The 26,929-nt window shown below is 50.9% G+C and overlaps 1 protein-coding gene across 2 annotated transcripts in view; it reads right to left on the bottom strand.

Annotated features, from left to right (window-relative positions):
• LTBP2 (latent transforming growth factor beta binding protein 2) overlaps positions 1-24,718 on the bottom strand; it is a 59,976-nt gene extending 35,258 nt beyond the window's left edge. For both annotated transcript variants that reach the window (XM_065752598.1, XM_065752608.1), the window contains exons 1-3: positions 24,221-24,718; positions 17,998-18,068; positions 14,092-14,329 (exon numbers count right to left, since the gene is read on the bottom strand). In XM_065752598.1, coding sequence (XP_065608670.1) covers positions 14,092-14,329; positions 17,998-18,068; positions 24,221-24,669 — 758 coding nt within the window. In that variant the 5' untranslated portion in view covers positions 24,670-24,718. The remainder of the gene's footprint in view (positions 1-14,091; positions 14,330-17,997; positions 18,069-24,220) is intronic.
• Between the last annotated feature and the right edge of the window lie 2,211 nt (positions 24,719-26,929).

Here is a 26,929-nt window from a genome sequence, read left to right as displayed (position 1 = left end):
TGGAAACCAGCAATTCTGAAAAGATTTCAGGGGTAATGACAAGCAATTAAACACGAGCTGTCATCTCAATACCCTGACATCAGGGTACTGAAACACCGCAGGAACAGGGAGGTATTTTTACCTCTTTGCACAGCCTCATCACATTAGGGACTGTATATGCTAAAATATCACATCTAATTATGATGTGAAATGTGACATATTTGCTAAGGGATCTTGAAAAAACTGAGAGGATACGGGAAAAAAAAAACATGACAAAAACAATTTGAGAGCTCGTGAAAATGCCTTTCTGTAAGAAACCTAAAGTAGTCAATCTCTTCAATTCAGCAAACAGAAGATGAAGAGGTGCACTGATTACAGGGCACCGGTTTCTCCACAGGAACAAAATGCCAAGTGGAAAGAGCCTTGTAATCTAACTACAACAACAACAGCAACAACAAAGGCAAAACATGAAACAACAGCTGCAAACTGAAGCCAAATGATTCTCTGCTAGAAATCACGCCCACACATATCAGCATAGCTGCTGGCTTTCTGCAAAAAAGCAGCAAAGCTGTGAACTCCCCAACCCCTGATACCATCACTCAAACGGAGTAGTTGAGCAAAGATGTGTAATCCATGCTATTAGAAAAGATCTTTCAGATCAGCTATTGATCTACTGATCATTTCTGACCTTGAGCTGTAGGAACAGAAGTCTCTGGATTTCTCATAACCTCATTGTCTCTAATGCCTTGAGAGTGAAGTGGCTGAGCTTCCAAGCTGAGATCCCAAGCACAGCCTGTGGGCAAACACAGCTGGAGCTTTGGGATCTTGTGTTGTAATAGGGGGAAGCGCCCAAAGGGGGAGAGGTGAGAGTTCCCCAGCCCAGCAACCCTCACCGTCCTAGTGCTGATCACCCTAGAGCAACTTCAGCTCTGAGTTTTGAAGATCTCTGGGTAAGGATAGCCAGTGGCATGACACAGGGAGATAGAAGCTATGGTGCTTGAACACACACACACCATGCCTATCCTTGAGAAGGGAGCATGTTACGTGCAAGCAGCAGGGCTTGGCTGGGCACAGCCCATAGCCTGACTAAAGGAATTCCAGCCCTTGGCTCTGGGGACAACTTCCGTGTTTCTCAGGATCATCAGATTTGGTAGGGAGGAAAAAAAACATATCAACATTGAGTGTTTTAGAAAAAATAATAATTAGCATCTTGATTAGGAAGAAAATTGGATTATATGGGCTTACTGCAGGGAAGCAGTGCCAACCTTATTAAGGAAAAATGGAGGAAAAACATTACTCCATGCCTCACCATTCTAAAGGAAAAGCCATCCTACTGGGATCCTCTTGGCAAAGCATTCCTCTGTGTGTTGCAGTGGAGAGAGGCAGATTTGCTTTGAATTAATATGTTTATTTGGTTCTATTCTAGGAAGATGAGCTCTGGGATTTGTACACTGCATTGAGTAACACCCTTCTACCCTAGGCCATAGAAATCAATGGCAGAGGGAGTCTTTCTATCCCAGTTTGTCAGATCCAATCCCTCCCCAAGTCACAGCAAGTGGCTGGCTCAGGGTCAGGGAATACCAAATAGAGTTTTCCCCTCAAAGCATCAGAATAGGGCAATGCTGGGTAGAGGAGGACTGGCACACTTGCAGGGTCTCAGGATATGGGCATAAGCTCACCAGGTCAACACACCAGATTAGGCATTAGCAACTCCTAACCATTTTGAGGGGTTTAACATATGGCCAGAGCTTGAAATCTGTGACCAGCTCCCAAGGATCTTCTAGGAGTAAAAGAAAAGACAGAAGACAGACAGGGTGGCTCACTGTAGGGATTCCCAGCAGAGGGGAGATCTCGTACTATCATTCTCCATGCCTGCACCTACTCCAGAAAGGGGCACTGGAGAGGAAGAGGAGGTTGAGACCTTAAGGACTATGCTCTGGGACACTTAAAGTCCTAGGGCTTCACATTCATTCAGTCGTACAGCCTCCCTCAGAGCAGTATTACTCACTTCCACACTTCCAGCCAGGCACGAGGCCAGCACAGATCTCTGCAGCATGGAGCTTCTGCAGAGAGGCAGTGGTCTCTTCCTTTATAGGCAACCGCCTGCCAAGCAGCTGGTTTCCCTGCTCTTCATCTGTCAGAGCTGCTGACAGCTAGCTCCATGTCAGGCACAGCCTGTGGGGCAGAGACAGCATGCAGGCTCCTGGGACACCTCTCCTTCTGTGTTGCCCCAGGGCACCCACTGCTATGGCACCCAGCTAACATCAGCAGCACCCCTAGGGGAAACGTGGCTCCAGGAGGGAATGTGGAGGAAGCAGTATTATCCCTCAAAGAGTGGAGATGTCTGTCCTCCTGCTGATCTCCACCTGAATGACACTAAGAGATTACTACCCAGGAGACCTTGGTCACTGGCACATGGGAAAATAACGTCTGTGTAAAAATGCACTATTTAATAAAGTTTCTGCTGCTTGTTACACTCTGCACAGTATGTTCTTTTAGGTTGAGCAGAACAGAATAGGAGAAAAAATGCCTGCCCTGGTACAGCAGTTATCCTTCCTAGTCCCAAACAAAACTGGAAGGTACCTGCTCCCTGGTACCTTTCACCCCACTGAGAACAGCAAGCAGAAGATGGAGCTGGCAGGCAACCACGTAGATGAGCATGAAGACTGCTGTTTTCTGAATAACCATATTTTTCATTAAAAGCCTGTAATTTCAAGCAGAATCACAATAAACACTCTAAATGTAAAATATAATAATAATAATAAAAGTCTAAATGATGAAGAACTTGGGTTCCAAAAAACATCGTTTTCCTAACCCACTGCACATAGAAAGTGATTTGAAAACTGTGCCGGTTACTTTGAGTGACCTTGATCCATGTGGGTAAGCAAAAGCCACGAGGTATCCAAGCAGATGTACAGCTGTGGCTTCTCTCAGTGACCCAAGGGCAGCTATCCTCCTTGCAAGGGTGGCAAATTCTTCAAAGCACTTTCCTCTCCCCACCAGCAACACCTCAGTCTTTCCTGGATTTTGCTTCTATCGGCTTCTCTTTGTTCAAATGTTGATTTTGGCTAGATTGTTAGCAAGCTGGGAAAGGGTGTTTTTTGCATCTTGCTTAAAAGAAAATGCAGAGCCAAGTGCCACAGGAGTATTACTGTTGTTTCATCCCGGCTGTCTCACCCTTTCCCCAGCCAAAGCCTGGCTGACTGTAACAGGGTAGACAGCCTGAGGCATTGCAGAGAGTGAAACCTGGACAGTATGGGCAGTGGTGCCAGCCCTAGATGTCAAGGGTTGGAAAGTCACTCCCTCAGCTGGATTCGTTTCTTTTTACTAAGGAGCAACGGGTGTGTGCCAGGAGGAAAACAGCGAGGAGAAAGGAAGGTGCTGGCCAAATCTAAAACGAAGACAAGAGACCCTCGGAGAAATAACTGTCTCCTAAGAGCCCCATTTCCAGACCCATGCTCCACAGGCTGCTCACCACCATCCGGCTGCCTGTCCCCTGGGAAGCAGCTGCAGACACCTGCTTCCTGCTGGCCAGTCCTTCCCAGAGTGGCTGCTGCTCCTTGCTCAGGGAGCAGGGAGGGCAGCAGTGCCTTTCTGGCAGGACACAAATGATAGGGACCACCACCTTCAGAGCTCCCCACAGTAGACCATAGGGCCATGGAGAAAGGCTCCCCATGGCAGGGATCCACCCCGGCTCCTCCAGCTTCAGCCTGCACAGGCTGCTCCAAAAGGAGAGCTTGCAGCCAGGACAGGGGCTGAGTCATGTTCAGCCCCTGATAACCTGCCAGGACAAGAAGGCTCTCCCCTGCTTTTGAACCACCAAACAACATGCTCACTATCTGTCTTGTATGTTTGCCTGTCCCTTTGGCTCGCCGCCCTCGCCGCTTGGGGCCACGGGGACCAAACTCAGTGATTCACTTCCCCCTTTGTAATGCTCTGTGGTTACTGATTTTCCACTAAAGCATCTCAGAAGAATGGGCAGCCTCCACACCAGTGTCTGTGTCTACAGGGGAAGAGGGAAGCAGCCAGCCTTGGAAAGCAGCAAATTGACCGCAGACCAGAAACTTCCCCTTTCTTGGACTCTGAGCAGGTTCCTCAGCAGGCAGACAGGATTCATGGCTCAGGCTGTGGGACCTGGAGCACAGAGGGGGAGCATTGCTCAGAGAGCACTGAAGTCTATTATCAATTAGCTCACAAACATGCTGACAAGGACGACAGCTCTGTTAGGACTCAGGGAGAAGGGGTGAAACCACACCATACAAGGCACCTGACTTCAAGCCCACCCACACAATGCCTATAAATCTTGGCTCAGTTTATTAACCCCACAAGCAACAGAGAAAGCTCAGAAGCCAAGGAGCAATTCAGGACCCAGATTCCTCAGTTGTCCCTCACCACAGCTAGCAATGGGCCACCATCGAACCAGCACGGTCCCACTTCAGGCTGCCCCTCTTGTCACCTTGCAGTACCTCTATCTCCCTGTTCCCATTAACACATGACAGTGTCTGGCCCAGATTTCTCTGGATCTCCGAGTGCAAACCACAGTGAGAGATGTGCAAGCCTACAGTATGGCAAACACCATGCTCACTCCCTCCACCACCAATCTGGCATCATCTTTGCTGTGGCCTCCAAAGCAGTGCAGGTGCTTTAGGGCCACCCTAAACCTGTCCTGTGGTGCAGCAACACCTTTTTTGTGATGTTGCTCCTCTTTCCAGTCACTACCCTCCTTCATCACTGAGCTCAGACACCAACAAAACACACAGCTCTGGACAACCACCACTGTGAACCACCCACATAAAGCAACTAAAAAAACCCTTCAGCATCTAATCCAACTGCTGCTGCACAGAGAAAGAAGAGAGAGGAGTTGGGTTGTGAACGCTATTTTTATCTGCTCAGAAGCTGCCAGACACCACACAAACAAACCTCTGTGAGCACACAGGCAGCTAACAGGTTCTTCCTAAGCAGTCCCTGCAGGTCTGATTTGTTCCCTGGCCAAAGCGGCTGCTTGCACATCTCTGCTCTGCTCTCTACTGACGTGCAGTGTCCTTCTTTTGCCACACATGCCACCTGCCACTCTGTCACTGCTCATCTTTGCACTCTTACATTAGGGAGCAAGCAACTGCTTCCCTGGAAGCAGTCCAGATCCGAAGTGGCTGCAGGCGAGCTCCCTGCACAAAGGCATGGCATTGGGCTGGCACAGCAGCGTGTGTCACTGATGAGGTCTATCAGATGTTGGTGCTGACCCATCAAATGGTGATGACTCCATCTCCATCTGATGAAACCTCCAGCAGAGGCACTGGCCAAAATGAAGCTGGGGTAACGCCTCTCCCTTTACAGTAGGGAGAAAATGAGTACCGAGTCTCAAGTCTCGTTTCATCCTGTTGATGACCAACTCCCTCCAATGGGCTGCCAGCTTCAAAGCCCTGAGGAAACACATCACCCTATTCATCCTTACACCCACACTTGCCCTGGGGAGCAGGGCCAGACAGCAGCCTTCCCCTGCTCTACACAGGGTATAAAGAGGACAGGCAAAGCCACTCCCACTGCAGGCATGCCAGTGGTGGTAAAGTATACCCAGAGGGCACAAGGTGGAGAGGAAATGTGTTTAATCCTAAACTGTTTTTTATCTACAGTGATGAAAGACACCCACTCAACCTGAGAACACTTCAGGACTAAGATCTATTTCAATGCAAAGTACTGGTTTGTATGCAGATTGAACACTGCTGGTCTTTGGACCTACTACACAGAATCACTGTATCACAGTATTGCAGGGGTTGGAAGGGATCTCTAGAGATCATCAGTCTGCCACAGCAGCTCCCTAGCCCAGGTTGCACAGGTAGGCGTCCAGGCGGGTCTGGAACGTCTCCAGAGAAGGAGACTCCACCACCTCTCTGTGCAGCTGTGCCACTGCTCCGTCACTGCACTGGGAAGAAGTTCCCATGCACATTTGTGCAGAACTTCCTATGCTTCAGTTTGTGGCCACTTCCCCTCATCCTATTGCCACACACTGCAGAGAAGAGTCCAGGTCTCTCAGCCTTTCCTCATAAGAGAGAAGATCCAGGCCCTTTATCATCTATGTAGACCTCTGCTGGACTCTTTTGAGGACATTCCCATCCTTTTTGTAACAGGGAGCCCAGAACTGGACACAGTACTCCAGGTGAGGCCTCACCAGGGCAGAGTAGAGTGGGAGGATCACCTCCCTCGATCTGCTGTCATGTTCTTTTTAATGCACTCCAGGATCCCAAGAAGGCCACCAGGGCACACTGCTAACTCATGGCCAACCTGTCATCCACCAGGATCCCAAGGTCCCTCTCCTTAGAGCTCCTCTCCAGCAGGTCATCCCCCAACCTGTACTAGTGCACGTGGTTATTCTATTAGTTCCATGTAGTTAAGGTCTCCTCATGCTTCTCCATCCTCTGCCACACACAGCATTCTCTCACTTACAGCACTGAGCCATGAGAGCCGTGTAGAAACATTTCACTTTCCTGCCACTCTCAAAGTCAGGATATTATCCAAATGCCTCTTGAACACTAAATAACATGCTTTAACTTTTGGTCAGTGCTGAACTGATCAGGCAACGGGACTTGATGATCTTTGAAGGTCCCTTCCAACTATCCCATCCCATCCTATGTCTCACTATCACCAGGGATTGGGGAATGAGCATCCCAGAGATTAGCTCTTTAACAGAATGAGCACCATGCCTCCAGCTGCTCAACAGCCAGAATACTACAGCCTGGCTGGTGGCCAGGAACATTCCTGGTCACATACATGTGGCACATGTGACCCCCCATGTTACAAAGGGTATGGACCTGCTCTCACACATCTCCCACATGACCAGCATGCACACTGAGGACCAGCAGGGAGGAGGAGACTTTGGTACAGTGGGAAGTGACCAGGAGCAGGCATTACATGGGCTCCAGCCCTCAGCAGAGCAGCCCCTCAATGACAGCAAAGGCAGAGTTCCAGGGTCATTATCGGCCTGTCATTACATCCCTGGAAGAGTTTAGTGTTGTAGAAAGCCTCATAGCTGAAAAATTATCAAGGCTACCCTGCCAAGGTACATGCAGTTGTAATACATGCCATTTGCTCCCTCCAGATAACTGCAGCCTGTGAGTATGCTCCCCATGCTCTCAGGCCAGCTTTTAGCTCAGCTTTGCAGACGTGGGTTTGTTAACCACTCCCCGCAGCTCCCTCCCCAGCATTGTGCAGTTCTCAGAATTCCTTCCAATTTTCAAGATCTTTTCTGGCACTGAAAACCATATTGACCCAGTGTAGGACCCCAGGGAGCACAGAAAAAGAGCCCATGCAATCAAGTATTTTGCCTTCAGTGTCGTAAGTATGGTTGGTCTCTTTAATGAAGCTACACCACATTACTCTCTGCTGCCTAATTTGCTATTCAGTTCTACTCTGAAAAACTTCAGCCTCTCCTTCTTCCAGATTTCCTCCTCCCATGGAGGATTTTTTCCTTCACCTGTAACAGACAATATTTTTCCAGTCTGAACCTTTTCTTAGTTCCTGCCTATACACTTTGTTTCTGCATGCCCCTGAAGAGTGTTTCCACGCAAGTGTTTGGATCTCAAGCCAAAAATGGAGTGGTGCAGAGAGCTGGGTACAGGTCCCACCTGCACCAATCACATAGGGCAGCACATCTCAGAGCACTGCTGGAGCACATGTTTTATATGGGGACTTCTACATCTCCATTTCAACCACTCCCTGTGCCAAATCAGCATCAATCCATCTCTTGCATCCTGCCAGCACTGGGTGATTTATAGAAATACTCAAAACCAAAGAGAACCACTTTGATATTGCATAAATACCAGCTTAAACCAAAAAAGGCAGCGTGTGATCAGGTATGCATGGGAAATGTGCCATGCAAATGGCAGCCACAACCCACGTGCACAGGGGAACTGAATGAAAGCTGGGTGACAAACCAAACGCAGGCAGTAGGGGAAAATTCTCCAGTGTTTGACTGTGCGGCCTTACTGCTTTTAACCTTTTTCTTTTTTAAACTATCGCTATATAAATTGTATTGTCATAAGTGTCCCAGATGATAGATGTACAGTATATTAAATAGGCTATAATCTGAATTTTCTGTACTACTTCCATCACAAGCACATCACATTTGCCATGCACCCCACTCTTGACAGCAGCAGCATTTTTCCTTCGGGTAGAAAGAAAAGTGCATTTGAACATTTTCTCCCAAGGCCAAAAGGCTGAATTAAGCTATAGAAATTACTCCCAGGGAGATGCAGAAGAACCAGGCCTAGTATAAAGACCATATTTGGAGTTTAAAAGGAGTCTGAAAAGCTAGCTATCCTCTTGCAGCTCTGAAGCATATGCAACCCCCTAGGAAGTAAATACATAAAACACATAAAACAGAATGGTGCTGACAGCTTTAAAGCACTAGAAAGTAGAGCAAGTGTATCTAGTGCCAGGCTAGAGAAGGTGTATCATATAATTTAAAAATAGAAGCATTTTTATGCAAGAAAAATGACATTTACACTCCTCTTGGGTAGCCTGAGTTTTTCCTTTAGGTTTCCCAGACAGCCTGCCAAGAGCTTTCAGCTGTGTCAAAACAGGAGTGAGGCCGAGCCCTGGAACTTATGGAGATCTCATTGCCCTGAGTGGAATCTCTTTTTCACATATTCTCACACGGACTGGCACTGGCTTTTCAGTTTCAATTTTTTAACAAGGTCTCAGATATCTACTCAAGATTGGCTTTGGATCAAGGAACATAAGTGCTTGGCCACCTTGTGAAAACTATACTGCTAAAGGGAAGCACCTTAGAAAGCTGCAATTAGGACTTATCTGCATTAGGAAAATATGCCATTCAAGAAACTAACATAAACATGCTGCAGTGAGGAAGACAAGGCTGGCACAAGCATTTCACCGGGAATTCAAAAACATATGCTACAGACCTCCTGAGCTGGTACCAACCCAAGCAAAGGAGGATCCTCTTGCAGCCCGTGCAGCGGGACTTCATTTCCACTGAGGAACTTATCAGCCAGGGGTGGCTTTTACTTTCTGAAGCTATTTGGGTATTTATACATTGTAACTCTCATGAATGTAAAGTGGATGTAAGTAAACAGCAGAGCAGGAGCGTGTTCAGTAGATTCATAGACCGTACTGACCTCCTTCTAGAACTATTCATATTGTCACAGTGGACAATCTGTCCTGGGCACTCAACAGCAGCTCAAGTAAGGCAGTAAGAAAGCTCCTCTCTTTCTTGTAAGCTTGGAAAGTTCAAAATTGGCAAGTCAGTAGGCTCCAGATGCTGCTTTAACTCAGAGACAAATCTGTCTCTGCTTGGAGCAGCATATTCAAATAACAGATATTGCTCTGATTTGCATTCTATCTGCTAGTCCTCAATGACAGCAAGCTAATTAAGCTGGTTTTGCCAATCTGCAACTCTCAAAGTCACGTTTTGAGAGTGAGGAGACCTTTACAACCATCCACGGCCACTAAAGTAACGATCACCAGTTTCATTCTCCTCTGTAAATGAGCACACGGGGCACCTAGGCCACCACAACAGGAGCTGATTTCTAACCAGGATGAGTTATTTCACCTATTTTGCAAAAGGGGGGAATTATACTTTCTCCATCCAGCAACCTCTGCCACACACCCAAGATCCTGCCTCCTGCTTGCTCCCTGCTGTTCTCATCAGTAGCTTCCCAGAGAGAGAAGAGCAGCTTTGGCAGAGCCTCCCTACTGGCGCAAGGCTCCCAGCATCTCCAGGCCAGCAGTGCTTGCCACAGCTCCTCCAGGGCTGCATACAGCCTGTCCTCTAGTCAGGAAGGGAGGAGATGGCTCCTCCTGGGTGCTGGAGAGAGGCTCTGAGATCAGGAGAGGCAGGGCAGTGGGCATGTTGCAACTCAGCTTTCTTCCTTTTCCATCCCAAAAACAGCAGGCACCTCCTAGCAACTGCCTCACCCAAACAGAGCACTCTCAGAGGAAGCTCCCCACTCTCCAGGGCTTAGCTGTACTGAGCTGTCTGCGTCGTGTCTCAGCACCTTGTACCACAGCTATTTCCTCTTCCCTTGCCTGGGTTGCTGGGAAAACGCTTTGCAGGTCCCAGTCACCTTTTCTCTGAAGAGAAAGGGTGCCTTGCTTGCCCAGCTCAGCACATGCATCCTTCCTGGCCAAGAGGGACTCATCGGCACAGACCTGGCACACAGGCACCCTGGCACACAGACACCCTGCTTCCATAGGAGTGATCTTCTCAGGTGGCAGTGGCAGGTCCCTCCCAAGGTCCTTCCTCCATGCCTTGGGCAGGTGGTCACAGAGCAGCCAAGAATCCAGCCAGAGAGCCAGGGGCACGAGCCCTCTCCTCCCCCTGCTATACAAGCAGGAATTCTTTTGATACTCCAGCCTTAGGAAAACAAAGCTGTTTCCATTTAGCTCAGCTTCTGGGCTGAGGTGCAGCTCCACCCGCGCAATCGTCCAGCGGGATTTTGCTTCCCTGGGCAAAGATTCAGGTTGAGATCAAGGATGAGAGAGGATTTGCTGCTGGCCTGTACTGAGAGGGCCTCCAGCACTCCCAGGATTTTGCTCTCCAGAGTACTCTCTGCTCCAAACATCTCAGCACCAGGTTCTCTCAGCTTCTGTGTCAGCTAGCAGGTCCCCATGTGTTCCCTCAACCACCCAGCTCCAAATGTTCACTGAGCCACAGCCTGATGAAGGGATCTGGGGAATGGTACTCATCTCCCAGCCTGTACTGTAAAGAATGAAAGTTTGAGCATCACCAGCTCCACAGTCAGCAAAGTAATCCCAGAGTTGCCCATCACCTAACCACATCTTCCCCTCTCCAAGTGCTGAGCCTGGAAAAGGCTGGGTGTTTTCTTCTTTAGTCCCAGGAAGACTAAATTCCCAAGTGGAAAGCCATTTTGTGCCTCTTCCTGATACTCCTGTGCCTTTCCAGAGCAATGATGCCAGCAGAAGCTCTTATCCATGAAGAAAACACCAGTAAGAGCTTCCTTCAGCAGGACAACCTGATGCCAGGCTTTCCAGCTGCGGCCTAGCATAGCCACTGGCACGCTACAGTAACTACAACAAGATTGTTAGTTTACACTGGGAAAATGTCATCGATTTTTCTAAGTATCTCAGTAGCAATTTTAAATATAAATCACTGGCAAGTCTGACTAGCTAAGGATAAGAAACCATGTTAAGCCAGCCCCACCTCTCAGGGAAGCAGGGAATATTTTGGTCCAAAAATGTTCTGAATAACCCACAATGCTGTTCTCCTGCCTCTGCCTGAAGACTCCCTTCAGAACATAGTGAAAGCAGAATCAACTCCATCTCTGTTCAGAGAGCAGGCCTATGGGGAGAATTCATGTGTTTTGCTGAGTGTTTATGCAACATCTGATATAGCATTGTTCTAGTGTATGACTTCAGAGCTTCTGATTGCTACCTCCATGCAAACAAACACATACAAAGCCAATATATACACAAATAAACAAAAACAGAAAGCAAATACACTCATGTGAGGATTGCTTTCCTGTCTTGGCACAGCAAGAAGTGGCTTGGAGGTCTATAAGCCCATACTCTTGCACAATTCCTCCTTGTTAGCAATGAGAACGTGTAGCGAGGCTGGGGACTGGCTGTTTGTCCTGGATCTCAAAGCCACCTCACAACAGCTGGGACCTGTAACCACCGGTGTCCTCAGTCCACTGAGACTCAAAAGCTTCTTCTATGCATCCTTATTGACAAATCAGACAAGCAAGACAACTGTGGTGGGATTACAGCGGGCTCACTAGAAGAGTTCTATGTGCCAGTTCTGGGAATCTACCCAGTTCTGGGAAGGCCAACACACCTTTGCTTCTACAGAGCACTTGGATGGAGGAAAGCTGATGCAGAAGCACAGAAAGTGCTTCAGCAGTAGCACAGGGGCACATGATACTGAAGCTGCAGGAACCATGCTCCGAGTTCAGACTGCTCTGTGAGCAGAGTTTTATGAGACAAATGACTATTCTGGTAAGTGGCTTCCCCAAGAAGGGGAATCCATCCTTTCCCTTCCTGCTAGCTTTGCAATTCTGTTTACTTAACTCTGGTCCTTGTGCTTTCTCAATCATACAGATTAGCCCCCTGGAGAGGCAGAAAATTATCCTTAATTTTGCTATCTTGGTGTTTAGCTGGTTTATCGAACTGAGCCAGCTCATGCAAGGGCCAGATCACAGCAGTGGCAGTGCAAAGCAAGCAGTGTGAGGGCACAACTAGGTGCATCAGCAGCAGGAGTGCCCTTGGCTGCAGGCATTTAGGCAGCATAGCATTCCCTGGGACATCCCTCTTGCAGCAGCCCATGGCTAGCACAGAAGTTGGCTGAAGGGAACACTCAAAAATAGCTGGGAACAATCTGTCAAACAGCAGCAAAAGTATTCAGATGTGACAGTTGTATACCTTACTCATATGTTACATTGTCCATGGACAAAACCCAAGCAACCAAATAGAACAGGAAAATGCCCAGGGGCTGAAGATAGGCACACAGATGTGAACCAGTGGCAAAGTGTGGGCAGCCCTCCACTAGTCCGCACAGTGCTGCAAAGGACGAACATCCAAAGCTGAAGTGAGGAATGGGGTGACGTCCTATGGCCTTCACAGGGAACGAGGGAGAAAGGCATAGCAAGATCCTTAACGGCGTCCTATTTCCTTGGGATGGTGCCAAGGGATTTAAGGTACAGCAGGCAGCTGGGCATTCAGCACTCCCAGCCCAGCGATCACTAGGCACTGACTCTCTCTGGCCAGTAATACTCTGCCAATGCCTGCACGGTCTCGTGCCTCTGCACAGAGTCTGAGGTCATGTTCCTTACTGGGAAAGCCCCAAACAGGTGGTGTATCTTCAAGGGCACCACTCTCTCTCCTCTCTAGCCCTTGCACACAGAGGGGTGGGAAGAGGTCACTGCCATGGGGACATTCACCAGCCAGGAGCGGGATTGCAGGCATGAGCTAAGGCTAGGGCTGCCTGCTCGCCTGTGCACCAGCCTCTCCTAGGCAGCTATGGCACAGGCTTGGCCACCTCTCCATGCCAGAATCACCCCGGCCTTGCTGAATTTGGTTCCCATCAAAGAGTCTTTCATTTGGGCACCATGATTTCTAGCTTTGGTTAACTACTTCATCAGTCATCCTTTTTCAGATGTGAGCCCCTCCAAAATTGTAGATGTTGAAGAGCAAATGTTCAGAAACATTTCCAGTGGACACATTGCCTCTGCCTCAGAAGAGAAAGAAACACACAGCTACTTTAAGTGCAACAAACACTTTACAAACAACATGCAAAAATGCAGAATAACAAAGGCTGAATTGCCCATACCTTTCATACTTTTACTACCCCTTTAGTGTATTTCCCAGAGAGGCTGCAGAGTCTCCTTGGAGCTCTCCAAAGGCCAACTGGACATGGGTCTGGGCAAGCAGCTCTGCATGAGCCTGCGGAAGCTGGGGCAGATGAACTAACTTTCCTAGCCAATGTCAGCCACTCCCCAGTTGTGTGCTTCTGATCCTGCTCTTCCTGCCGTTAGTGCTTTCTAAACAAAAACCCCAAAGTTCCAGAGAAAACTCATGAAACACAAAATGTAGAACTGTGTAGAACCGGCTTGAGGCAGCTGGGCTGAAGGCATAGGCTCTTCTTTACACAACAGAACAGACTATGCCACAGTTATCACCCTGAGCTCAATATGCTCCTTGCAGGACATCTCCTATACAATCATCTCCTAACACCAGTAGCTGTGTCTTTATTTCCACACTTGCTTGGGTACAAAAACGATCCATGCAACAGCAGGGTGACACAAAAGTAGGAAACATCTGACCCAACAATATCTAGAGCCTAAGAGGTGCTACATGTATCTTCATTTTGCTTATACTGGCATTTGACAGCATGCCTAGGATCTGTGTTGACTTCCCACAGGTGCTAAGTGGACGCTACCATTTCGGAAAGAGATTTAAGCCCACTCTCCAGCAAACTCCACTGCCCCCACTCAGGCTGCTCAAAGGACAGAGGCAAGCAGGCAAGCTTCCTTGTTCTCCTGCCTTGTAGGATTGCAACTCTGCACCTGAGGACAGCAACACCATCCCAGGAACAAGAGGAGTCCCCTTGGGAGGACAGCAGGGCACAAGCTGGGGCAGACTTACCTGGTGGGTGCGTGCCGTGGGACAGGTGCCTGAGCCTCTCGTGGAGAGGCATCCCGCTCGGCTGTGCCGGTCCTCCTCCGCAGGGAGCCCACAGGGGGCTTCAGGGCAACGCTGGGTGGGTGGTATTCTTGCTCAGGGACAACTTCTTCACATCTGGAGCCCTGGAAGCCCGAGCGACAGGTACAGACGTGGGGACGGCTGCAGGAGCCCTTGTTCTGGCACGGTGGGTCACAAACAGCTGGGGGGACACAGAAGGAAGGTTAGCGGGAGACGGGGCTTCCAGGAGCACATTTGATGCTGGGACCTAGCTGGGGCAGCACAAGTGACGTGACTCTATCTCTGTTCTGTGGGCAAGCAGTCCTCTGCTCAATAGGAGAAAGGTTCAAGTGATACACCCCTCTGTTCCCACTTCTCCCCACAGCAGAAACTCTTTTCAAGCAGTATTCACTTAAGAAAGACAAAAAAGTAGGCACTGTGGTCTGCAGAGAGCATGCAACCTCCAGCACTGCTCATTGCTGTGGTCAGGAACAGGATTTCAATCCCAAACCAAAAAGGGAAAGCAAATGACCACAAGAGAAGAAGCTAGCAGACACTGAGGAGGAAGATACCAGTGCTCTAATGCAGCCTCCTAGGAGTGGTTTGTATGTATTGTATTTTTCATTTTATTACATTTTGGGGTCTGATTTGAATGGTTCCTTTTCCTGCCCCCTCCAGAGCTTGCCAGCTCTCCTTCCACAGCTGATTTTGGAGTCACCATCCTCAAATTCCTTCACAGCTATGGGGACTTACAGTTCATTAACTTCATGCCCAAATCACTCTCCAATACTGCGTGTGTTCCTAATTACAGCACATCAGCTTCAGTTTGCACTCCGGGAGGAAAGTGCTATTAATTATAAGCTGGACCCTAACACTTCCCAAGTTAACAGGTGCCAAATTGGGCTTATAACCCAGTTAGTAAAAGCCAAGGAACCAGAGGTCACTCAGGCAGGACCAGGTTGGATGGTCTGAGCAGGCACAACTGAGGAGGCACTGAGAATCAGCATCTTCCTTCAGAGAAGAAAGGAAGGTAAGGGCTGGCTGGCAGGAGGTGATGAAACCTCCCCAGAGAACACAAAGCAAATATTAGCCTCCAGCCCCATGGAAACCTTGTGGACAGGCTGCAATGTGCAGCCAGCATTTCTGCTCAGGGCTGTTCCCAGGACAGCCCTGGGTGGCTGCAGAAGGTCTGACATCCCACCACCACCAGGCACACCTGCTGGGGCTCCACAAGCACCTGTCTCCTTACATGGCTCTCTTCTCACACTTCACTTATTACCAGGAGACACAAATACATCTGTGGGAAATGCTGTTTTTCTGGGCAACAGAAAAATCTATAGATTATCTAGAGACTTTCTCTTTGCTTTGTGGCTTCTGAGCTCAAGGGTTGCTCAGAGATGTTTCTCCCCATCCATGGGGTTACAAATACTTTCTGATGAGGTGAAAGCCACTTCTTTCTTTTCTCTAGTCTTATGTAATCACCTGCTCCTAGGGCTGGGGCCTTAGAGAAAGCAAAAGCAAGTGTCTCAAAAACTCTTAATAAAAAGGTGAGACTTGGAACACTTCTGAAGTATTTTTCAGTAACAGCCTTTGTCCAAAAGCATGTAGCAGCTCCTTGGCACATTAGGCCTGTGCACAAGGTCCTTGTAGCAAGGTAAGGCCACAGAAGACAAGTGTGGTGTGGCTTTGCCAGCCAAGACTGCACAAAGGGACAGCTGCAGAGCTCAACCTTCCATCACCTTGCAGACAAGCCAGGTCTGGGACTGAGCAAAGATATTGCAAGATGGTGTTCAAATACTGGATCCCTGCTGCCCCACACAGGCTCTAGGTCTAGCACAGTAGTGAAGATCTTCACTGTAAGCTCTCTCAGATGTTCCTTCTGCTCAGTCCCATTTAAATGGGACAATCTGTCCATCCAGTAAGGCATCCACAGCAAAACCAGGAAGGTGCTGAAGGACTCGTATCACTGGGGTGATTTAGTCCACTTGCTTGTGGAAAAGTTTGTTTATTGATTCAAAATAACATGTAAACTCAGCTCTAACCTAAAGCTCTGACTGCCTTAGAAAACCCAGAAGGACAAGAAAGAGATTTGTGTAAGCCAACAGTCAGTTAGAGCAATGCCAATGCATGAATCACAGAGACTGAAAACAAAATTTCAATGAACTCATGGCACAACAGCCTGCCCTCAACAAAACCTACTGTCACTGCACAGAAGACAGATGAAAGAAGAGAGCACATGAATGCCACCTCCATTTTGCAGATGCAGAAAAGCCCCGGGTGCTACTGCAACCATCTGAGACCACAACAGAGCCAGCAAAACCTCTGTATATTCAACCTCTGTATATTCAACCTCTGTATGTTCATCTGTACAAGATTAGAAAAAGGATGCGTTTATTAAGTCCTTCCCAGCATCCCAATCAAAAATGTTTCCTTTAAACTTTAAAATATCCATGGCAAAAAAAAAAGTTCATTTTGCATCACCAGCCCAGCCCAGACTGCTACCTGGGGAAGAGCAGAGAACCATGGCACACACTGCTGATGAAGGTGGAGATGGATGAATCAGTGCTGTGAGTCTGAGTAAGAGCATTCCTCCACTTTTCAGCAAGAGGAAGGAATCAGCCTGAGTGGGGAAAGATGAGCTGATAGATTTCAGCTTAACTATCCCTGAGATCATTCTCCTCAACTCCATTAGCTTGCTTTCATTTCACCAGCAAATGCCAACGTCCCCAGTGAGATATTTCTCTCTTTTATCCTCCCTGTTACCAGTCTCCAGTTTTTCTCTCTGAAAGCTCCCCACTCCTTACTGCACTTTTAAGTCTTAGAAGCTGGAGCAAACCAAAGGCTGGAGAATTCTGCCTAAGTTTTGAGTTCAGTCCTGTACAGAGGTGCTGCAAGAGGAAAGTCTCCAGAAAAGCATGGATGGAAAAGGAACAACTCACTGTGCTCAGCAGGTGTCAGCAACTGGATTAAAGTAAGCATTTGGCCCATCCTCCTCCTGCACCCAGGCTCAGACCCACCAGAGCTGAGTTCCTTCCCACAACCTGAATGCCAATTTCTTCCCCACTTCACCATGCTCAGAGCTTCCCCCTGCTGTGTTTCTACCCTGCTGACTTCCCTGATATGCCCCATATCAAACCCCTGCTAACTTCCCTGATAAGTCCCATACCGAAGAGCATGGGATTAGAAATTACACAACATTACGGCGCAGAAATTAATGAGATTGGGCTGTTCAGCTTGCATTGGCAGCTTAAACACAGCCAAGCATCGCCAGCAGAAAAGCCCGTGGAGGGAGGCAGCCGGGAGCTCGGCAGTGTTTACACACCACCGGTCTCCATCCAAGTCCTGACTGAGATTCTGCATCCCCTGTTGGGGTGACACTGTCAGGCCCGATCATGTCGATGGTGTCCTTTTAATTAATCCTCAGGAACAGCAGCACCTGAGCAGGAGATCAGCAGCCTGCATGGCCACGAGCCCAGATGCACAGCTCCTACAAAAACCCCTAATGAGAGAAAGATGCTGCCATTGCTGGCCTCCCACTCTGTTTACAGACACTGTCTGGCAGCACAGCATGCTCTCTACCGTTTGGCTTCTGTGGATGAGGGGGAGAAGGAGAAAGGAGGTGAGTCAGCCCTTGGCCCCTTGCTCCCGAACAGCGATTGCTAATGCAATTATCTCAGTGCAGCCGAAGCGCTGCGAGACCCCGCAGCAAACAATGCTGAGCTCCATCCCACCAAACATCTGGGCAGCTGCTGCACTCGAGTGAGGGCAGATGCTCAGGGCTGTGCTGGGAATGGAGGCTGTGCCCCCTGCCCAGTACAGGACAACAACACTTTTGGGGATGCTTCTGGGGGCTGCGACGCTCATACTCACGTTTGATGCAGTGGTTTGTGCCAGGAGCCACGGCCCAGCCTGAGCAGCACTGTCTCCCACAGACGTTCGGCCTAAGCACAGAGACAAAAGAGAGTGATGAGAAGGGGGAGCTGAGGTCTCCGCAGCCAGCGCCTCTGAGTCACCCGTCAAATTATTTCCTGCAGCATCTGATGTTTCCTTCCAGATGGACCAGCAGCTGAGATCAAAACCCATCGGACAAGGGCTGAGTTGTTTGAATGCCTAGAAGAGACCCCCCCCCATGGCTGCCTGAATGCAGCAGTGTGCACAGTGCCTTCTGAGCTGGGACAGCACTCAGCTCCTTGTGCTGGGAGAAAACACCCTCCCCCTGAGGCCAGCAGCTGCCATCTTTAACAACCTCACAGCACTATATTATTTTCCGTGGCACTGGGGAGTGCATCAGGCTTCATTTCAGTCTGGCTGTTGCACCCCATACACGTCTTAGGCTGCCACTGTTGAATACAACATGTCCTCTCCCATTGGAGTGCTGCAGGCCCACTTGCTAGCACTCATGTCCCTGTGATCATTTGCCTCCGCCAACCCTCCAGTGCAAAGCAATTTCTGCCTAATTCCAGCAGGCTCAGATCACTTCCATGGTTGTTAATTCCAGCACTTTGATGCAAGAATGTTTTGACTGCCCTTACACAGACACAGACAGCATCCTCCCCACCAGCCCACATTTTCTGCTTTCAGGCGCCAATCCCAGGCCACCTACAACTGTCAGAGACCACACTGTGCCTTGCAAAGCTGAAGCAGGCAGCTAACCCTGAATTCAAGCTGCAGGTTGCTCTCCAAAAGTATTCAGTGAGAAAGTATAGGGAATTTATGACCTCTGTACATCCAGGTAGACAGGAAAGTATGACTGTCAAAAGAAACAGTCAGCCTGAGGGCTCTGGAAAGCCTCTGGAAACAAAGTCAGGAGTGTGGTTTATTTCTAATGCTGGACAAGGCTGTTAGAGCTTCTGACAGAATTTACAGGAACCATGGAAACGTGTACATTTGTCTTCTAGAGTGACTTTCACAGGAACACAGCAGGGTCAGAAGATGATCCTGCTCTGAACTAGCACTCCTGAATACTCACAGCATAAGGTGGCAGCCCCAGAAGTACCAGAGTTCCAGGTATGGGGTCATACTTCAAAAGAGCCAAACAGAGTGGGCAGCAGGTGTGCAAGGATGGCCCTGGTGCTGGCAAAGAAAGTCATCTGTAAGGATATGGTCACCTCACATGGGAAGTGGAAGTGGTCTGGGAAGCCACATCATTTGTAAAGTGCCAACCAGTCTTTCAGGATCAATATTTATTTTAAACATGTAGATTTTTCCTGGAGAAAGTATTTAAATACCCTTTTTGTATCTTCCTGCAAACAGAATGGGCCAAATTATTTCCTGCATTCACTCACACCTGTTCTGGCTGGGTTACAGCACTGACTTTCAGCTTTTTGTTAGTGAACCCAGAGATTTACAGATTTCTTCTTTAAGACCTCCCCAGAAAGTATCCAAGGAAAACAAACTCTCTTTTACAAACTGTGTAAGAGTCCACAGAAGGCCTCATACTTTTTAAAGATGTGTGAATCAATAGAGAAAACCTTTCTAGAGCTGTAGCAGCTATCTGCTGAGAGATTTCTCATTTTCTCTCAGGTCTGCTGAGAGGCTTCAAGCACCAGCATAAGCATCTTTGCTTCGACTCTCACATCTCCCATTCCTCCCTTAGCATGGCACACACCTTGCCAGTCACATTCTGCCAGTCTCTTCAGAGAACAGAGCCCTTTCGTTTTCTAATCTCAACTTGCTGACATAATTAGAGGTTGTTTCTTGTAGGCATGGTATGTACCTTTTCCAAAGAAGCTGTTTTGGTCTTGAGTCCCACTGTAGGTTCTTGAAGGAATCGAAGTTCAAGGTTTGTCTAAATATCCCACACACGTACTCTTGACTGCTCCCAAACCGAGCCTCCCCCTCCTCCATCACTCTCCTACTGGCTACAGAAAGCCACTACAGAAAGCCCCAAACATGAGCACTGGAGGATGCTCCTCAAGAGAGGACAGCCTGGCACATGCAGAGGGGAGCAATTCTGCAGGGGGCAAAGAGAGCACATGAAGGGGAGCATCTCCTCTTTCCACAGCCTCCTTGATGAGGAGGCAGAAAAAGGCAGAGGCAAGGAGGACTTCCTGGGCTGGGGGCATAGTGCTCAAAGAAGCATGTCGGGCAAAGAAGGAACAGGTCTGTTTCCTGCTAAGGAATCCTGAAGTTGGCAGTTAGGTGAGCCGGAGCATATGCAGCAGAACAGCTCTGGGGGCTTTGCTGCATGGGACCCAGTGCCAGGCACATCTGGCTCTAGTTACAGCGTTCAGTTGACATCTGTGTTGGTTGAATGCCGTGTGGTTTCCCTGCCTCGCAAAGAATGCAGTGCAAGGCTCTGGAGGTCTCCGGAGCACGGCATGTTTACCGTGGTGCTTGGCCAGCTGCACGTGCTGTCACCAGCACCAGGGTAAGCACACAGCTCAGGCACGAGCCACCCCCAGGCACACAGGGCTGCTCCCAGAACCACTGGCAGGGTCTCTCCAGCCTGGTGTCACTGTCCCCAGGGGGCTGCTGGGCACTGCCCATGGGACAGCAATGCACTGTCATCCTGGGCAGCCCATGGGGAGTGGCTTGGGATATTCCCAGGTGCTGAGTCTTGGCTGACTGCAACACTGGTCTGCTACAGGATTCACCGATCACACTCCAGAAATGTTTCTAGCCCAGCTCAGTGACACGAAGCTTCCTCCACAGTAAGAAGTACCACGCATGGTGCTGGCTGCACCAGCATGACCCACAACTTGAGCAACAGAGCTGCAGAAAGTCAGTCCTTGCCTTGCTGCCTCAGGCAGAGGCCACTGCCAGGATCAGATCCCCATCACACAAAGTGGTAAGCGAGCACCCAGCACGAGGGAAGCCAGCAAGATTTCACAGTGTTATTTGAAACCTGAGCCATGCAACTGCAAAGAGCACTGGGGGAAGGAAAACTAGGAAACAGTAGTAAGATCGTGGCTTCACACAGTTAAAGCATGTGCACAGCCTTAGTGGTGATCACACAATGTTTCCGAAGCACTCAGCACAACCATTTCTTTCGGCATTTGCTTTAACAGTGATCCATGCATCATCTTTCAACTCCGCGCAGTGCTCTGCTGCCAGAGCCGCTGGCTCTGTGAGGGTCATTCACAGCATCCTCACCAAAGGCCAGGGGACTATTAGATCACCAGGTCTGCCTTTATGCTGCATGACAGTGAACTCCATCCAGCTGTGTATGAAATACTTGCAGTCAGACCCAATGAAGAACATTAGCAAAAGGCTGCTGGCATTGCCGAGCCACTGAAAATGCTCTGCCAAGTCCACATCAGCATTAACTGCCTCAGCGCCTGAGCAGTCCTACATACATGCTGCAGAGTGAGCTGATATCCCACAAAGTTGGGGTGAAGGAGGACTACATGACCAGGCAGCATCCACAACCCAACAACTGGGGTGTGCAAGGTGCAAAAAGAAAGCGGGAGGGAAAAGAAGATGGACTTCCCAGCCTATCACTCTGGGATTGCTTGTCAAAAAAGCCTCACACGTCCTCAAATTTGTCCAGGTAGGCAACAAAAGTGGAGGCTTCCCCAGAGTATTCCCCAGTTACCCACCCCCCTCTAATTTCGTGTACATCACTGAGGACTGGTTTTCAAAGAACAGGAAGCATGGAGCAGGGGAATAAAGAAGGCCACATCATGGGGGACACAACAGTGTGCAGCAGGACCACCATCTTGAGTGAGGGATACATCCAGCATAATACTTGGCAAGTGTCAGGTCCATTCCAAGGGCCTGGGAGCTGCCTATCCCCACACCCAGGAGGAATGGCATTCCATGGACCAGAAGCTGCATCATAGAATCACAGAACTGTAGGGGTTGGAAGGGACCTCTAGAGATCATCTAGTTCAACCCCCATCAGTGAACCTATGAACACTCTAAACATGGGGCTGAACACACCAAACTGGGCAGTCACCTGTCCCATGGCACTGGGTAGAAACAGCTCATCTACAGCAGTGAGAGGTCTGATACATGTGTGCAAGCCAGTCTGGAGGGAGTGGGAAACAGGCAGGGAAGCAGGGCACAGTAAAGCAGGCAGAGATGCATTATATATTTTCCCTTGCTTAGTGATAGAGGAGTTTTCAGTGATACTCGCTCTGGTGCCAGAAGTCACCTCACAATGAATGGGATAAAGCACCCAAAAGCAGCTCTGGCAAGGTGTGCTCACATGGAAGGTGTGAGCAGCTCCTGCCTGCAGCAATACCAGCCATGAGCAGGGCATCAGACACATCCAAACAGCCCCAGAGCAAGAAACTCAATTCTGGGTATGCTACTGTCAAACAAAGTGGGAGGACAGCTGTGCAGAGGACAACATCATGCTAATTGCATGTCACATTTTGCAGCCCCAAGACACAGGCTCACAGTGAGAGCGATGACCTGAGTGAGGCCCCCAGAGGTACCAGCAGAAAGCTGTGATTTGGGAACCAGGAAAGGCAACCCACGCACAGCTGGGATTTTAAGCCAAAGAAGCTATATAAATAAACAGCAGCAGGGTGTAGAACAGCCTGCCATGCTACCTGAGGAAGGGAAAATGAAGGTCACCATACCAGAGAGTAGCGGGAGTGCAGTGTGAATAGCAGAACAGAAAAAACCCCACCTGGCAAAAAAATGAAACATCGTGAAATGAAGTTCTTTAGGGGCCCTGAGTTTCCTGGATGGAAACGTGTCCAGTGCAGCAAGGGATGTAGGAAGATGGATGAGGTGGAAGAAGGGAGTCTCACAGAGCGGCTGGAGGCAGCAGCTAGCTCTCGGCGAGCAGTAACGCCATGTGGTTACTCACCAACGGTGACTTCAGCACAGCTTTCGTGTGAGAAAGCTCCAAAAGCAGCAGGTCACAAAGAAGTTTAAAAAGTGCTGATTTGGACTCCAGAAAAGATGGAAAGCCATTGACAACAAGCCATTAGATGCACGTTCCAGAGTTCACATTCATGGGGATTGCAGCTCTCCTCTCAGCTCTCACTTTCCAGAGCAGAGCACTCACGGACAAGGAGAGCAGCACTGGGACACAGCTCCTCATCCCCCTGGACTCGGAGGAGGTGGAACCATTCCAATACGCTCTCCCACCACAAGGATGGTAAAACAAGGTGCAGGTGTATCAGAAACTGCCACTTACCCGCCACTAGTTATAAGGACTTCATGCATCAAATGTAACAGGGAAGAAAAGCAAAGTAGCATAATTGTAGGAGACTACGTGAGTGCAGGAACACACAGAAAGTGAACGGAGACATCTCTGTCTTGAAGATTTTCAGGGAGGCAAGTGAGGGAGAGAGAACATCAGGGATGAAGCTGCCTTTTGCACTCTAGTGAAGAAACCTGCCCATATCAGAGAAGACATTTCTGCCCATGTCAGAGAGAGCAATCCCAGACCCTGCTCATGCACAGAGCCAACACACATTGCCACGTGAGCCCATGCCACGGCTCCAGTGACCTGTCCTGGTTGGCAGAGATACTCATTGTGAAGGGCATCAGCGCAGGGGATAAGAGTGGGAACTGCAGAGCAGGGAGCCTGGGGGTACGTCAGCACCGCACCATGTGTCCCGCTGCAAGCTCTCCTGCGCAGCAGAGCAGCTGTGGCCCTGCCATACGATCTCCTCTCCACCTCCTCACGGCTGTAGCCAGAGCCCGGAGCTGGAAGCGGCCCTGCCAGGCAACTCGCAGAAGCCTCCCCCAGCTGAGCCAGCTGAAGCCATGGGAAGCTGCTGTGTGGAGCGCTTACAAGGGGCCCATTATGGGAGGATGGAGCCAAGAGGCCAGGTACCTGCAGCAAGAGCCGCGGCAGCCAGGCTCCGTCCCGTCGGGCCAAACGAGACCCCAGCCAAGCACGGGGCACGGCATTCGGAGAGCGGCAAGGCAGCATCCACCGCCTAGCGCAGCGCACAGCTGCACAACCAGCCAGCGCACCACCAGACCCAGCACGCTTACCCACGGCACACCCCGGTGTGCCAGGCAGCGGGCACGGCCCCGCTCTCGCACCCCAAGGCACGTAAATGGATCATCGCACGCGTGGGACAGCACGCGGGACCGGCAGCTGCTGGCAGAGGGCTCCGACGGGAGCGCGGCTCCACGCCCCTCCCGGAGGGCCGTCCCGCACCGCGCAGCGCGCACTTACCCCGCGATCCTCCCTCTGCCGTTCGCCTCCTTCGCCCGCGGCACAGCCCGCGTCCTGAGCGCGCTCCTCGGCCGCTGCCGGGAGGGCTGCAGCCCCTGCGCGGGGCCGAGTCCGGACTCGGGGCGCTGCCTGCGGCCGTCGCTGGGGCTCTCCGCGGGGCCGCGCTCGGGGCGGAGGGCGGCGGGCAGCGCGGCCGGCTCCGGGGGGGCCCTGTGCGGCCGGGGCAAGCCGGGAGCGGTGCCCGCCGCCCCCAGGGGCGCAGCCTGACCCCGCAGCCGGCGGGGCTCGGCGCGGCGGGAGGGGCCGGGCTCCAGCCTCGCCGCCAGGTCCCGCTGGCAGTCGCCGAGTCCCAGCAGGATCGCGAAGGTGAGGGGCAAGACGCTGGCCGCGGCGCCCCGCATGCTGTCAGCCCGCGGGGCGGGCGAGGGCCGGCGGCGCGGGGCGGGCATCCCCCCCCCGGGGGCTGCGCTCCGGTCCGCCCGACGGAGCCGCGCTTCACTGCCCCATCTCCCCGCGGGGCTCCGCCGGCACCTGCTGCCCGCCGGGGCCGGGGACTGGGCCGGGGGCTGCTGAGCGGCCCTGCGGAAGGAAGAAGGGCAGGAGGAGCGCGGCCGTCCCGCCGGCGAGCTCGGGCGTTCCGCAGGCGGCTCCGAGCACCTTTGCGCCCGCCTCTGGCACTGCCAGAGCCTGGAGGGGATGGAGGGTTTTATTTTTGGAAACCTCCCCCTTTTGCGTCTTTTTGATGCTGACATCCCCCCTCTCCAGAGAACACGGCTCAGCCCCCCTCCTTAGCAGAGGAGACATTCCAGCAACACCCACTTTGGCAAAGGGAAACAAACTACAACAGAGAAGCCTTAACCCCTGCCTGGCCGGGAGGGCCGGTGCTCCGCCGGTTCGGGAGCCGCCCCCAATCCCGCCGCCCCCGCTGCCCGGCCCGCGTCGAGCCGCCGACCCTCGGCGCTGCCGGCGGTGCTCGGGGAGCGGGCGCCGGAGAGAAGCGCTGCCACCCCCCGGAGTCTGGGACCCTCGGGAGCTGCAGCGTCTGTCAGCCTGCCCGCTCCCTCGGTGGCATCTCCTGGTGTGAAGAACCTTACTGCCATCACGATGTGGCTTCAGCGCTCTCATACGGCCCCAAACCCGGCTCAGGGCTTTACGCGTTTACCTGTAGAAAAGGACTCGCCTGAAAGCTCCAGGACCTCCGGCTAAGAGATGCCTTCCAGGAGTCACATCTATCAATAGACGTCAAACCCTCCCATCTTCCTCCATGTGGGCGCCTGGAGGTGGAAGGATGGTTCCAAATGACTGCTTTAAATGCACTGAGAAGGACTGGGTGAAGAGTGGGAGTGAGGAGAAGGATGCCAGGGGTCTCTTTTCAGGCACATACCCACTTGACCTCATGCTCTGCCGCATCTCTGCTGCTCTCCACTGCCCTTGGCCATCTTGGGCAGGAGCAGGTCCTCCCTGAGTAGCACAGGCTCAGCCTCTTCTGGATACCAAGAGGTAATTGGGGTGGGCTCCCCAGGCTGCTCACTGAAGCCTTTGCATGCAAGGAGGGCAGAGAAGCACACCAAATGCAGTCAAGGGGCACCAACCCAGACTCACTTCACAAGCTCAGGCAGGTGGAAGGTGTGTCTCACTCAGCATCCTGATGTGGAGAGCAGCTTCTGGATGCCTGCAAGAGAATACAAGGGTCAGAACGTGCATGGAGCAGTTCTTGCACTGTACCCTCAATATCTGTCTTCAGTGTAGAGACTCTCGGGGCCAGAGGTTGCAGCTCAGCCACTGGGTTTAGCAGACAAGTTATCATGTCAACCCATGAATTTACCTGTTCTCTCTTACCCATCTCATGCATGGAGGAGCTGCATAGAACACAGACTTACCTTGCATGCCCACCGCTCCTCCAGGCCCCCACAGAGCCTGCTGACTGCCCTCCGCTTCCCTCCAACCTTTCCCATTGCAGGTACCCACTGCAGGGCTGAACAGGTTCAGACTTTGACCTCAGCACTGGCAGCTAGCTGTGCGGGGCAGTGGCATCAGAGCAAGGGGCAGCAGGTGCCTTGGCATTCCCTGGATGCCATCATCTCTCAGTCTGCTTGGGCAGAATCTTTCATAGCTGCTGAACACTGCAAGCAGTGCCAGATAAGAGCGGAGGCTCAGTTCTTTGTTCTGAGGAAGAGGAATGTCCTTTCCATCCTCACCTAATTACTTTCTTATGCAGCAGTGGAAAGAATGCATGTGCCTAAACCTGACACAAGAAAATTATCAACACCATAAACAAAGCCATAAACAAAGCTTCTCAAAGCACCCTGGCAGAGCTGGAAGCCCCACAGGCAGAGGGCTCAGTTGGTTCCCTCCCTGGAGGTACTGGGTCACCCCAGGAAGATGCAGTCTCAGGGTCCAACAGAGCTGAGGAATGAGGTTTACAAATGAAGCACAGCCTCAGCTGGCTATCCAGTACCCCACACAGAGCCAGCACAGGGGGTTGGCATCCCATTTCAAATCAGCCTTGTGTCGTGCTCACGGCCACCCCAGGAGCTGGATGCCAAGCCCCACCCGGCTTCTCCATGCAAGCAGGCACTCCTGCAGGGATGTACCAGAGCCGTTTGTTCCCAATGGCCCAAGTGCCCATCAGACAGGGAGCAAGGGCTGCCCCGATGCAGGTGAGCCAGGGGCAATGCACAGGCACAGGGTTGCCTTGTATTTAGTCCT

This window comes from Cyrtonyx montezumae, unplaced genomic scaffold, assembly GCF_038088225.1.
Source record: "Cyrtonyx montezumae isolate F1298 unplaced genomic scaffold, pur_monq_1.0 scaffold_10, whole genome shotgun sequence".
Lineage (NCBI taxonomy): Eukaryota > Metazoa > Chordata > Aves > Galliformes > Odontophoridae > Cyrtonyx > Cyrtonyx montezumae.
The sequence above is the reverse complement of the archived record's forward strand: the minus strand, read 5'-3'. Positions and strand labels throughout refer to the sequence as shown.